The sequence below is a fragment of the Oryctolagus cuniculus genome, chromosome 20 (assembly GCF_964237555.1).
Source record: "Oryctolagus cuniculus chromosome 20, mOryCun1.1, whole genome shotgun sequence".
NCBI classification, from domain to species: domain Eukaryota; kingdom Metazoa; phylum Chordata; class Mammalia; order Lagomorpha; family Leporidae; genus Oryctolagus; species Oryctolagus cuniculus.
In genome coordinates this window covers 44,158,506-44,172,231 of record NC_091451.1, presented here as the reverse complement: position 1 = coordinate 44,172,231, position 13,726 = coordinate 44,158,506, and the positions used below count along the sequence as shown (strand labels likewise).

General features: G+C 58.3%; 1 protein-coding gene across 5 annotated transcripts in view; it reads right to left on the bottom strand.

Moving 5' to 3' along the window:
- Positions 1-512: 512 nt before the first annotated feature.
- The window catches only part of WDR25 (WD repeat domain 25), a 145,276-nt gene continuing 132,062 nt past the window's right edge, over positions 513-13,726 (bottom strand). For all 5 annotated transcript variants that reach the window (XM_051830841.2, XM_051830844.2, XM_051830843.2 and 2 more), the window contains 3 exons: positions 5,788-5,958; positions 1,469-1,609; positions 513-901 (listed from right to left, as the gene is read on the bottom strand). In XM_051830841.2, the coding sequence (XP_051686801.2) occupies positions 680-901; positions 1,469-1,609; positions 5,788-5,958 (534 nt within the window). In that variant the 3' untranslated portion in view covers positions 513-679. The remainder of the gene's footprint in view (positions 902-1,468; positions 1,610-5,787; positions 5,959-13,726) is intronic.

Sequence of the window (13,726 nt, the reverse complement as noted above, 5' to 3'; positions counted from 1 at the left end):
TGGGGCTGGGGCTGGGAGACTGAACTCTGTGCCCACCCTCCCCTGCCCCCCACAAAGGCCCCTGGGCCTCCTCCTCAGCCAGCCTGCTTCTCACCAGCTAGACCCCTTCCTGACAGGTCGGAGGCCTGCCTCCTCCAAGAAGCCTTCCCGGGTACCTGTGCTCCCCACCCCGAAACTGCCAGCGGGTCCTTGGGCTCCCGGCGTGGCTCCTCAGGGCTGTCTGGTAGGGTTTATTGGGTGCGAGATCTCCCCCAGACTCCTCGGGGCCCTTGTTCCACACGGTCCCTTCCCGCACCCGCCTGACAGCCGGTCACGCCGTGTGGGAGGAAGGGTGGGGCTGGCAGCCCCAAGACCATAGCCTCTCTGCCCCCCCCTCCCCTGCCCCAGGCAGCAGGGTGGGCGGGGCCGGTCCCCTCCAGCTCCCCACACGCTTTGTCCCCGGAGCCTCACCAACGGGGGCCTGGAAGCCGGGCGGAGAGGCGCTGCTGGCACTCGCTGCTGAAACGACCTGAGACACGGCAAACGCTCGCCTTTATTGGGCCGTGCCAGCCCCTGCCAGCGCTGTGGCTGACGTGGTCCCACCGTGCCTCTGCAGAGACCGGGCCGGTCAGCCTCCCCCGGCACCGGCCCGAAGTCAGCTCCGCGCTCACTCCCACCCCGCTGCCGCGGCCCGGCCGCATCAGTGCCAGATCTTGATGTCGCCGCCCCAGGAGCACGTGGCGAGGACGGAGGGCAGCACCGGGTGGTAGGTGGTGCCGACGCAGGCCTGCGTGTGGCCCTGCAGCGTGCATGCCCGGCTGGCCGTGCGGAAGCTGAACATGAGGATCCGGCCGTCGGCGCTGCCCGTCACCAGCAGGTCTCCGCACGGGGAGCACTCGCAGCCCACGGCATAGCCTTCCACCTGCGGAGAGCGACGCGGAGGGGCTGAGTGGGCTGCAGCTTCCCTTGCGGCTACCTGTGAGGCAGAGGTTGTGCCCGCTCTATAGAGGGGCAGCCTGAGGCCCAGCGTGGCCTTCACCCCAGCATCCCGGAGACCAAAGCCCGCTCCTTCCCTGCATGGGCCCTGCTTCACGAGGCTAGTTCAGGGTCGTCCAGCTGGGACCCCTCGGTCAGCCTGGCTGATGGCATCTGGCCTCCCATGGTCACCGGGTCCTGGCCCCCCCGTCCCAGCCAAGCAGGCCTCAGCCCGGGAAAGAGCAGATGTGGAAACGCCCCGCGCCCGTCCGTCCCGCTCCCACCCCAGCCCTGGGCCTGTGCCAGCCAGCTAGTGCGTGCCTGCGTGTCCAGGGGATGGACCCAGGCTCGCACCAGGCCACAGGGTGCGCGGCCACCCAGGAGACAGAGCAGAGTCCACCCAGCGGGTCCTGCACCCTGGGGTCCCATGTGCTTTCCCAGTGCTGTCCGGCGGGAGGCTCTGGGACCAGTGCCCAGCATTTGAACCGGGAGGGGCGGGGCAGGGAGCAGGCACCTTGTGTCCTTCGTAGCGCCGCCTCCTGCTCATCCGGTAAGGCCACACGGCGGAGAAGAGGGCCAGATAGTTGCCATTGGTCTGTGCCAGGAACACAGGCTCCCTGGGGTGCAAGGCCAGGCTGGGGCAGGTGTATCGCTCCTAAGACAGGACAGGACCACAGAGAGTCAGAGCAGGCCCGGGCGGCCTCCTGCCTCCGCAGACCCCTCCTAGCCCCGTTCCCGCAGCCTTGGCTTCGGGCCGTGCGTGACCACACCCCAGCGGCTGAAGCGAGCACAGATGGCTAATCTCACCGCTCCCCAGGGGAGCAATCTACGTGGGTCCCGCTGGGCTGCGCTCCTTCCTGGAGGCCGAGGGGGGATCCCGACCCTGTCCCTTTCAGCTTCTGGGACCCCTGTGTCTTCAGTGCCAGGCTAGACAATGCACCCCCATGGCCATTCACGTCTCACTTCCAGGACCCCTGAGTGCCATGGGGTCAAAGGGAGGGGCTAGGGCCAGCACTGGCGAAACGGGTGGAGCCGCCGCCTGCAGTGCCGGCATCCCACAGGGGCGCCGGTTCGAGTCCCAGCTGCTTCTCTTCCGATCCAGCTCTCTGCTGTGGCCTGGGAAAGCAGTGGAGGATGGCCCAAGTCCTTGGACCCCTGCACCCGCATGGGAGACCCGGAAGAAGCTCCTGGCTCCTGGCTTCGGATCAGCGCAGGTCTGGCTGTTGCAACCAACTGGGGTGTGAACCAGCAGATGGAAGACCTCTCTCTCTCTCTGTCTCTGTCTCTCTGCCTCTCCTTTTCTGTGTAACTCTGACTTTTTGATAAATAAATAAATCTTTTTTTTTTAAGGGAGGAAGGGAGGGGCTGCAGGGAGAACTGAGGAGACCGCCCCCTGCTACGACCCTGAGGCATCACAGGGACGCTGTGAGAGGGACACCGGGGGCGGTGCAACGCGCAGCAGGTGACGCGAGGCCGGAGCACGAAGGGAGCTGCAGACGGCGCCCTGGCAGGTCAGTGTGGCACGGCCACGAGCCGAGGCATGGCGACGTCCCCAGAGCTAGACAAGGCAAGGGAGGGGCCGCCCATCCCTGCCCGACCTCACACCACAGGCACACGCCCTGCCGGCACCTTGGTTTCAGCCCCATAATGCTTTGTATTTATTAGGAACCGGGAGCCTGAACTGGGGGTTGAAGAAGCCACCCAGTTGACAGCAAGGTGCTACGGCCCTGCGAAGAGCACCATCTCCCCACCTCCAACCCCCACCCGCGGGAAGCCAAAGGCAAACGACGGTGGAGGCGGAACAAGAGGGTGGGACCCACGTGGCGCCCTCCACACATCCCCCTCCCGGCTGCACCTGGCCCACCGCTGCACTAAGCGGCATCCTTAAGCCACACTCTTGAAATGAGCCCAGCTGGAGAGCAACGTGGGAGTGGTGGGAACAGGTGCCCACCAGGTGCAGAGGTCGCTCCCGGGTGTGGTCCCCAGCAGAGCACCTGCACACCCCACAGGGAAGCAGGGAGGGGGACGTGGGGGGCCACCAGCTCAGGCACTGGGCACTTCCGTCTGCCTCACGGCCCTGGTCTCTGCTGACGTTTGGGGGCAGGATGCCCTCAGTGCCAGACAGGCCCCTCCAGCCCCTCCCGGACCTGTTCCTCCAAAGAGAAGAAAGTGGAGGTGAGGTCTCGAGGCAGGTTGCTCAGAGAAGGCAGGGAGGAGGAGGGGGGTGTGTCCACATGGCATATATATATATATATATTAGAGATTTATTTTATTCATTTGAGAGGTAGAGCTACGGACAGAGGGAGAGACAGAGTGAAAGGTCTTCCTTCCATTGGTTCACTCCCCAAATGGCTGCAACGGCTGGAGCTGCACCAATCTGAAGCCAGGAGCTTCTTCCCAGTCTCCCATGCAGGTGCAGGGGCCCAAGGACTTGGGCCATCTTCTACTGCCTTCCCAGGCCATAGCAGAGAGCTGGATCAGAAGAGGAGCAGCTGGGACTAGAACTGGCACCCAAGGCCGGCGCCGCGGCTCACTAGGCTAATCCTCCGCCTAGCGGCGCCGGCACACCGGGTTCTAGTCCCGGTCGGGGCACCGGATTCTGTCCCGGTTGCCCCTCTTCCAGGCCAGCCCTCTGCTGTGGCCAGGGAGTGCAGTGGAGGATGGCCCAGGTGCTTGGGCCCTGCACCCCATGGGAGACCAGGAAAAGCACCTGGCTCCTGGCTCCTGCCATCGGATCAGCGCGGTGCGCCGGCCGCAGCGCGCCGGCCGCGGCGGCCATTGGAGGGTGAACCAACGGCAAAGGAAGACCTTTCTCTCTGTCTCTCTCTCTCACTGTCCACTCTGCCTGTCAAAAAATAAATAAAAAAAAAAAATAGAACTGGCACCCATATGGGAAGCTGGCGCCACAGGTGGAGGATTAACCTACTGCACCACAGCACAGGCCCCCAACATGGCATATATTTTTAAATGTAGGATGATGGAACCAGAGATTAACTTGAAATCTCAAAAGGAGATGGTGGTGGTGGTGGCGCTGACAGTGACGGTGATGACAATGATGGTGGTGGTGGTGGTGATGGGATGTTGACAGTGGTGGTAATGATGGTGGTAGTGGCGGGGGTGGTGGTAATGATGGTGGTGGTGGTGGGGGTGGTGGTGGTAATGATGGTGGTAATGATGGTGGTAGTGGTGGTGGTGGTGGTGATGATGGTGGTGGTGGTGGTGGTGGTGGTGGTGGTAATGGTGGTAATGATGGTGGTAGTGGGGGTGGTGGCAATGATGGTGGTAGTGGTGGGGGTGGGGGTGGTGGCAATGATGGTGGTAGTGGGGGGGTGGTGGTGGTGATGATGGTGGTAGTGGTGGGGGTGGTGGTGGTGGTAATGATGGTGGTAATGATGGTGGTAGTGGTGGTGGTGGCAATGATGGTGGTGGTGGTGGGGGTGGTAATGGTGGTGGTGGTGGTGGTGATGATGGTGGTGGTAATGATGGTGGTGGTGGGGGTGGTGGCAATGATGGTGGTGATGATGGTGGTGGTGGTGGTGGGGGTGGGGGTGGTGGCAATGATGGTGGTAGTGGTGGGGGTGGGGGTGGGGGTGGTGGCGATGATGGTGGTGGGGGTGGTGGTGGTGGCGATGATGGTGGTAGTGGTGGGGGTGGGGTGGTGGCAATGATGGTGGTAGTGGTGGTGGTGGTGGTGGCAATGATGGTAGTGGTGGGGGTGGTGGTGGTGATGATGGTGGTGGTAATGATGGTGGTAGTGGTGGTGGTGGTGGTGGTGGTAGTGGTGGGGGTGGTGGTGGTAGTAATGATGGTGTAGTGGTGGGGTGGGGTGGTGGTAATGATGGTGGTAGTGGTGGTGGGGGTGGTGGTGGTGGTGGTGGTGATGATGGTGGTAGTGGTGGGGGTGGGGGTGGTGGGGATGGCAGTGATGGATGTGGAGTGGGTGGTGATATTCAGAGCGTAGCGAGCTCTCCCTGTGCCTGGCGCTGTGCTGCACCCTTAAGACTCTCTCTCTCCCTCTGTTAATTTTCTTTTTTTTTTTTTTAAGATTTATTTATTTATTTGAAAGTCAGAGTTACACAGAGAGAGAAGAGGTAGAGGTAGAGAAGTAGAGAGGTAGAGAGGTAGAGAGAGAGAGAGAGAGGTCTTCCATCTGCTGGTTCACTCCCCAATTGGCCGTAATAGTCAGTGCTGCGTCAATCTGAAGCCAGGAGCTTCCTCCAGGTCCCCCACACGGGTGCAGGGGCCTGAGGACTTGGGTCACCTTCTACTGCTTTCCCAGGCCACAGCAGAGAGCTGTATCGGAAGAGGAGCAGCCGGGTCTCGAACTGGAGTCCACATGGGATGCTGGCGTTTCAGGCCAGGGTGTTAACCCACTGAGCCACAGCGCCAGCCCCTCCCTCTGCTAATTTTCAAAACTACCCTATGAGGCAAATGATATTTCTTTGATAGTCTTAAGAGGGAAATGATGCTCAGAGGCTAAATATTGGGCCCAGGGCACCTCACCTTGGAAGTGGTGAATCCAGGACTGTGACACAGGGATCTGAACTCCTGCCCGTCACTGAGCAGGGAGGGTCAGAAACCCTCTGCCGGGCTGGTGGGAGCCAGGGCCTCTCAGGTTGCTCGGCCTCCTTCCTCCCCGACCTGCACCTGGCTGTGCCCCGCCCCACCCTGCAGGGTGACTGTGTTGGGACAGAGCGGCAGCCACAGCCTGCGGCAGGCCGACCTTCACCTCCCCATCACGGACACTGCGGGCAGCTGAACCCCCTTCCCACGGACTAACTGGCACTTCAGCACCCTGCAGCGGAAGCTGAGACAGGTGCCGGGGGTTCTCACATGGAAAATCTGGTTGGAGATTTTGGCCGAGCTGCGGAAGTCCCAGGCGATGATGGTGCGGTCGGCGGAGTCCCGGGTCGACGCGTCTGTGCTGCTCAGGAACTCGGAGCCCTCCTGCAGGAAGAGGATGTCCAGGGTCTGCTGGACGGTCGCCTTGTAGCCTCGCACCACCTGCAAGAGCGGAGACCAGTCACCGCCAAGGGCCGCCCAGTGCCTGCTGGGAAAGGCTGTGCTGGCCATGTCCTCCGGCTGAGCAGCCCCGAGCCACCCCCACCCCCACCCTCCACCAGGCTGCTGTCCGTCCCTCCCGGAGCTGCCCTGAGATTTGGCGGTCTCAGGCCCGCCTCTCGGCCCCACACCAAGCCCCCTGCTCCAGCGGCACAGGGTCCGAGGGGTGTCATGCTTTCCCCAGCGAAGACCCCCGGTCAAAGGCAGGTCCCGGCACCAGGACCACCGAGTCCTCCCACCTAACAAACGCAGAGTCCGCATGATGCTAAATTGCAACACCGAAGCAACGGGCAGGCTTCCTGCCGGCCACCCGCCTGCCCGCTGCTGGGGCGCCACCACCTGGCGACAGCACGGACAGTCTTGGGCCCGCGCCTTGGCTCTGCTGGCTATGAGCCGTCATGACAAATTTTAACAATAAAAATCGGCATTCACCTGTTTCAAATTTTGTGGCTGGTATTTTCTACCTCTTCTTCCAAGCGTTGGGGTCAAACACACATGAAATGCATCAGCCCACAAGTGCAGCTTGGAGCAGGGCACGGGGCTGAGGCCCATTGTGCAGACGAGGTACACTGAGGGGCTGCAGAGCCAGGGCCTGCGGCAGCCTCTCCCAGCCCCAGCTGCCCACGTCCTGCCTCTGAATCCTTGGCAGAGGGCCGGGAACACGTGACTCATCCTTGCTCAGCCTTTCCAGGACTGCCCGTGGCGGGGCTGACTTCAGGTGGGGTGCTGAGGCCTGGGGAAGGTCCAGGCACAGAGGCTGCCCCGCAGGACAGGAGCAAGCTGCCCCTCTGTGGCCACCCTTGGCAGCTCCTGCGCCACCTACCTGCCCCCAGGCCTCAGGATTCCATGAGCCTCTTTTGCCCTCTAGGGCAGCCCTGGCCAGGTTCAGTTCCAAGCCTCACAAGGCATGGGTGGCCAGAAGCAGAGGGGCTGTGCTCTGCTGTGATGGTCCAGCCTCCTGGGGCCGAGGCTACAGCAGCAGACCAGGGCCTGGGAGGGGACACATCATCTCCATCCCAGCGCTTGCCCTGAGCTGGCATAACACCCAGCTTCCAAGAACAGGGGCAGGTGTGGCACGAGGTGAACCCACGTCTGGATCCCATATCAGAATGTCTAGGTTGAGCCCTGGCAACAGCCCCAACTTCAGCTTCTGCACGAGATGATGGCCCAAGTCCTTGGGTCCTGGCCACCCACGTGGGAGACCCAAATGGAATTCTGGGTTCCCAGCTTTGGCCCGGACAAGCTCTGGCTGTTGTGGGCATGTGGAAGGTGAACCAGTTGATGGAGGATCTCTCTCTCCCTCCCTCTCTCCCTCCCTCCCTCCATCCCTCTCTCTCTCTCTCTCTCTCTCTGCTCTGCCTTTCAAATAAATAAATAAAACTTACAAACAAGACACAACAAAAAAGCAGCCCCGCAGAGGCAGGGTCTGGAATCTACTCTGGTGGAAAGGGAGGTGGGGGGCAGAGGCCCCACCGTCTCGGGGGAGGGGTACTCCAGAGCCATCTCCACCTCCCCAGATCTGCCTGCTCCCCCAGCCCCAGCATGGGTCCGGTCTCACCTCACTTAAGCCCCCCTTCCCCGGGGACCCCCAGGATGCCCACTGCCCTCTGTCAAGTCAGAACTGGGCGCTTCTCTCCGTCATCACAGGGGGCGGGGAGTGCAGAGATCTGGGGCACCAAACGCCAAGAGAGCAGAAGACCTGGCCCAACACACGACGCTGGAGGCGGCCCCTGCACAGGGGTCCCAGCAGTCCATGGAGAAGCTGTGGGTGGGCTCCAGGTGTGCCTGGAGATCCCAGCTCCCTGAGGGGATCATGAGCCCCCGCCGCCTGGGCACCTTGGTGTCGGCAGGGCATGACCCAGGATAGAGGAAGGCTGGGGCCCTCGCACCATCACGTACCAGCCACTGGCTGGGGGCTCACAGAAGTGACCTCACGACCACAGCCCCAGAGGCAGCCTCTCCCAGAGAGATGTGCCATGCCCATGGCAGAACGACTGGGGTGCCCATCAGCACACCACCTGTCCCCCAAGACAACCTTCCCAAGGAGGGTGCAGACCGTCGTCTGCAACATTTTCTGAGATTGGACGGAAATGGCCCAGTTCATTAGGGCGTCATAAAAGTGAATGGCTGGGAAACAAGCCGTGCAATGGGCGACGGCTGCCGGTAACGGGGCTGTCGGTGGGAGGCTGGCCTTTGGAGTGATGGCTGCGAACATGATTTACTCACTGCCACAACTGCTCGTGACCCGGGAAAGAGCAGGGGAGCCATGTGTGCGTCGAGCTGCTGGGTTTTATGGCAACCTTAATTACGCAACAGCTGGCACATCCATCCCAGGGGCGTGGGAGCGGGCGGCTGGGCCTCCCTAGCTGGGTCCTGACTCCCTAGCAGCTCCCTGACGGGCTGGCCAAGGCAGACCTGCAGGGGAGGGGGCTCCTAGCCCCGGGACAGCAGAAAGACTGACACTTCCAGGGGTTTGAGAACCACCTGCCGTCCCTAAAGTCTGCCCACCGCTCACTGCATGCAGGCAGCCCTGGGAGCTGTGGGCTGCAGCTGCTGTCAGTCAAAGGCTCGGCTGGCCCTCCCAGGCCCTCCAGTGCCCGCTCTCCTGCCCCCTACTGTGTGCGGCGGGGTCTGCGCGCTGTGGGCAGCAGCAACGGTGTCGAGCTACGCCTGGGCAGTAGCTACAGAAGCACACCCTGAGACTTGAGGCTCTAGAACCACTATCTGGTGGGCTTTGCTGGTGCGTTTATGGACAGAGCTGTCCAAGGGTAGAGGCGTAACAGGGTAGGATGGACTAGAAATTATTATCATCACTGATTTTAAGACTCTACAGGGGCCGGTGCCGTGGCGTAGCGGGTAAAGCCTCCGTCTGCAGTGCCGGCACCCTATATGGGCGCTGGTTCAAATCCAGGCTGCTCTACTTCCGATCCAGCTCTCTGCTATGGCCCGGGAAAGCAGTGGAAGATGGTCCAAGTCCTTGGGCCCCTGCACCCATGTGGGGGACCCAGAAGAAGCTCCTGGCTACGGATTGGTGCAGCTCCAGCCACTGTGGCCATCTGGGGAGTGAACCAGCAGATGGAAGACCTCTCTCTCTCTCTCTGCCTCTCCTCTCTCTGTGTAACTCTGGTTTTTAAATAAAATAAATAAATATTAAAAAAAAAAAAAGACACTACAGAGCTGGGTGATTTGAGGGTGAAGAGACTGGGCTTGTTTGCTGAGGTTCCATGGGTGTGGATGCTTCAGTCACGTGGTCAGGCTGGACAGGTGAACAAACGGACAAAGGAACAAAAGAACAGTGACTGCAGGGCCTCTCTCCTGACCCCTGAGGCCAAGGCACCTCACGATGAGATGCTGCCACTTGGGCCCGGGGCCACTGGGAGATACGGCCTTCACTGGTCTCTCCAAAGAGGGGCTGCTGGGGACCATGGTGGGCCTGGGGGGAGAGAGACGGACTGTGCTCAACACCGCATCACCCTGAGACGTCCAGAGGCTGGCAGGAGCCACTCCTGGCCCGGGACGTGCAAGGGTCAGGTGTCAGGCGGGAAGGCCGGGCCACACACCCGGGGATCCAGGCTTGAGGGCCTGTGCGGGCCACGTGACCAGGCTCACCGCCTCTCTGCAGTTTCCACGCATGTCGAGGACCTACAGCTCAGGAGGAACACGGGTGCTGTGGCCGGGCATGGGTGTGAGCGGTGAGCTCTCGGGCAGGTCCCTTCTCCCTGGGCGCAGGGCCACTTTCTGCAACTTAAATCACACAAGTCGAAGGAGCTGGCCACGCAGGACAGCGGCCCTGGGGCTGGCCCTGCAGACACAACCAAAGGGGGCCTAAACAGCTCTCCTGGCTGTGACTCCAAAGCCAGAAGCTGTGAAGAAAGACGCGCACGTTCCGCCACAGTTGTACCCGTCAGAAAACAAGTCAACACGTGGAGTAACGCAAACCTGGGAGAAACATTCGCGATTCATGCCTGCAACCGGGTGCCAAAGGGCAGCTCCACGGGCAACGGGCAGCTCAGAGCTCATGGAAGAGCAGGTGGTCCCGCACAGATTAAACTGTGCAGACCCCATTCCTTAGCCGTCTAGTTAGGCTATCAACAGCTTGACAACACACTCTGAGGCAGCTGTGTGAGCATCAGGTGTCTTCGCGTCGCTGTCAGAAACGCCCAGTGGAACAACCCCGGGGGGTGGATCTGGGCACCTCGGAGCAAACGCACACACATCGCTGCACGGCCACACACACACACGGCTCTGAGGATCAATCCCAAGACAAGCACACAATGTTCCCGAAAGCAGCGCTACTTTTATTTTTTGATCATTTTTTAAAGACTTTATTTATTTGAAAGGCAGAGAGGGAGAGATAGAGAGATCTTCCATCTGCTGGTTCATTCTCCAAATGGCTGCAATGGCTAGAGCTGGACCAGGCCAAAGCCAGGAGCCAGGAACTCCATCTGGGTCTCCCACATGGGTGGCAGGGGCCCAAGTTCTTAGGTCATTCTCCACAGCTTTCCCAGGCTCATTAGCAGGGAGCTGGATCAGAAGCCGGGACAGGAACCAGCACCGGAATGGGCCTCTGCCATCGCAGGTGGCAGCTTAACCACTACACCACGACGCCAGCCACAAGCAACACTACTTTTAAAGACAGAAAACTGGAAGCAGCACAATGTTCATCAAGACAGCACTGACCGAACGGCCCCACTCCACAGCAGTACACAGCTGTAGCAGAGGGGAGGCACTTCTCCCTGCTTGGGGGAGAGGGGTCCTCGGGGGAAACTGTTCAAGAGAAAACAAAGCGGGGGACAGGAAAAGCGTGTGGAAGACAAGGAGACGACCGGTGACGTGAGCAGAAGTGCTGGGGACCACTGCGGAGTCAGAGCAGGACCGGACCGGGCGGGGACGGTGGGGACAGGGTCCCGGGCAGAGGTGCGCCCCTCACCTGAATGCGCCCGCTTGGCAGGTGCCACTCTAGAACGAGGGTCACGCTTGTCTTCTGTGAGGAGCCAGACAGTAACTATGTTAGCTTTACCAGACACTAATGTAACTGTCGCATATTCAGCGCGTGCGTGTGTGTGTGTGTGTGTGTGTGTGTGTGTGTCTGAGAACTAGTTAAAGTGGTAAATACCATTCTTAGCTCATGGGTCCTAAAAAAACAGGGCAAAGACTAGACTGGGCCTATGGACAGTACTTTGCCAACCTTTTCTCTAGACCTTTGTACATATTTTATTAAATTATACAAAGAAATTAACTTAAAAAGCAATCTCTAGAATGTGAAAGCAAAATTAAATGAAATTAGCCTTGTATTGATCTGGTAGTTTAACCACACAAATACAATCCTGTTAAGATTTTGAAGCACAGCAATTTAATGCTGGATCTTTGGCTGGATATGCTTTATTAATAGGGAACCAGTAATTTGATGACAGAACAAAATTGAATATACTTCGTGAACAAAAAAATGCAAGAAAAAAGTTTTTAAAGAATTCCCCTTTTTAAAATTAACTGTATTTGGAAGGCAGAGAGACAGAAAACTCCCGCCTGCTGGTCCATTCCCCAGATGCCTCACCAGCAGGGCAAGGCTGGGAGGCTGAAGCAGGAGCCAGGAGCTGTCTCTCCCTCACGCATGGCAGGGCTGCTCCCAGCTGTGTGTCAGCAGGAAGCCGGAACCCGGAGCGGAGCCCAGACTCACACTCGGGCCCCTGCAGCAAGTGTGGGTGTCCCAACCGGCGGTTCAACCGCTGTGCCACACGCTTGCTCCAGTTCCAGGAAATTTTAAGCTGTTTTCAGTCTTTTCATTGTTAATGTCAATATAAATTTTTTAAAATTGTATCAAGGCAAATGGAAATAAAGTTTCCCAGTGTAAAAACGATTAAAAAAAAAAAAAAAGACAAATCAGAAAAAGAAAAATTCCGTAAACTCAGTGTAAACTCAGTGTAAACTCAGTGTAAAACTTAGTGAAGACAACAATGTAGTTCTATCCTAACACGAACACTTCCACAGAAGGGGCACCGAGAAACAACGAGCAAACTCAGCAGGAACCCAGCTGAGGTCAGCGGGAGAGACAGCGGTAACAGGCCAGGCCTCTGGCAGCTGTGGGAGGAGCGGGTGTTTGGCAGGGAGGACTCTCCCGGGATGCCCACATCACTTTATCGGAGTGCAGGCTGGAGCTCCCGCTCTGCTCCCGACTCCAGCTCCCTTCGATGACGGCTCCAGTAGTCTCTGCCACCCACGTGGGCGATCCCGATCTAACTCCCGGCACACGGCTCTGGCTGGCCCAGCCCCGGCGACTGCAGATATTTGGGAAGTGACCTAGTGGACGGGTGACTTCCCCCTCCCTCCCTCTCTCTCCTTCCTTTCCTCTCTCTCAAATAAATAAAATAAAATTAATATAGATCATAGTACTTGTTTAAGAAGGCAGAGGGGAGACTGAGCACGGTAAGCAGAGACAGAGAGGATACAGTAAAAGACCAAACTTTTAGAGTTGGAATGTACAATGCTCGAGGTTAAAAAACCACATTATATGGAATCCATAGCCCATGAGGCTGCACAAGAGAACATTGGTGAACCAGAGGCACAGGAATTAAAATTATTCAACAGGCGCTAAAGAGAGTAATATTAACATCCTCAATTCTTTTTAAAGATTTTATTTATTTATTTATTTATTTGAGAGGCAGAGTTACAGAGAGAGGGAGAGACAGAGAGAAATGCCTTCCGTCTTCTGGTTCACTCCCCAAATGACTGCAACGGCCAGGGCACAGCCAATCCAAAGCCAGGAGCCAGGAGCTTCTTCCGGATCTCCCATGTGGGTGCAGGGGCCCCAGCACTTGGACCACTTCCATTGCTTTCCTGGGTCATGAGCAGGGAGCTGGGTCAGAAGTAGAGCCGCTGGAACTCAAACCGGCACCCTTATGGGAGGCAGGCTCCACAGACGGAGGCTTAGCCTACTATGCCACAGCGCCGGCCCCAATACCTTCAATTTTAAAATGCACAAAATTCAGTCTGAAATGGAGAACAATCACCATGGCCTCTGTGTCTCTGTGACAAACTATGACCAAAACCTGTGGGGAAAACTCAAGAGGCAACACCTTGAAGCCTTCAAACCAAAACGACAGCAGGTGGCATAAATACTAGAAGCACACAGTTCTCCCAGTTACATTACTTGAGACATGTATGATTACTGAAAACAGAAGATGTTCCATTGTGCGTGCGGGAGGCATCAGCGCGTGTGCCACAGCCGTAACATGGTGCATGGGAGGGGCAGAAAGATCCTCTGGTCAGAGGAATTTTTTAAAAAAATTTGTTTATTTATTTGAAAGGTAGAGTTAGGGAGAGGGAGAGGGAGAGAGAGAGAGAGAGAGAGCCCGCGAGAGAGAATCTTCCATCCGCTGGTTCACTCCCCAGATGGCTGCAGCAGTCAGGGCTGGGCCAGGCTGAAGCCAGGAGCCAGGAGCTTCCTCCAGGTCTCCCACATGGGTGCAGGGGCCCAAGCACGTGGGCCGTCCTCTGATGCTTTCCCAGGCACATTAGCATGGAGCTGTATCAGAAGTAGAGCAGCTGGGACTTGAACCTGTGCCCGTATGGGCTGCCAGTGTTGAGGTGGCAGCTTTGCCCGCTATGTCACAGCACCAGCCCTAGGAACTCTATTTTTATTTAAAGTGGCAAAATATTAACAATAGGTATAATTGTGACAACTTAAGTTTACATATTAAAATCCTTAGAGCAA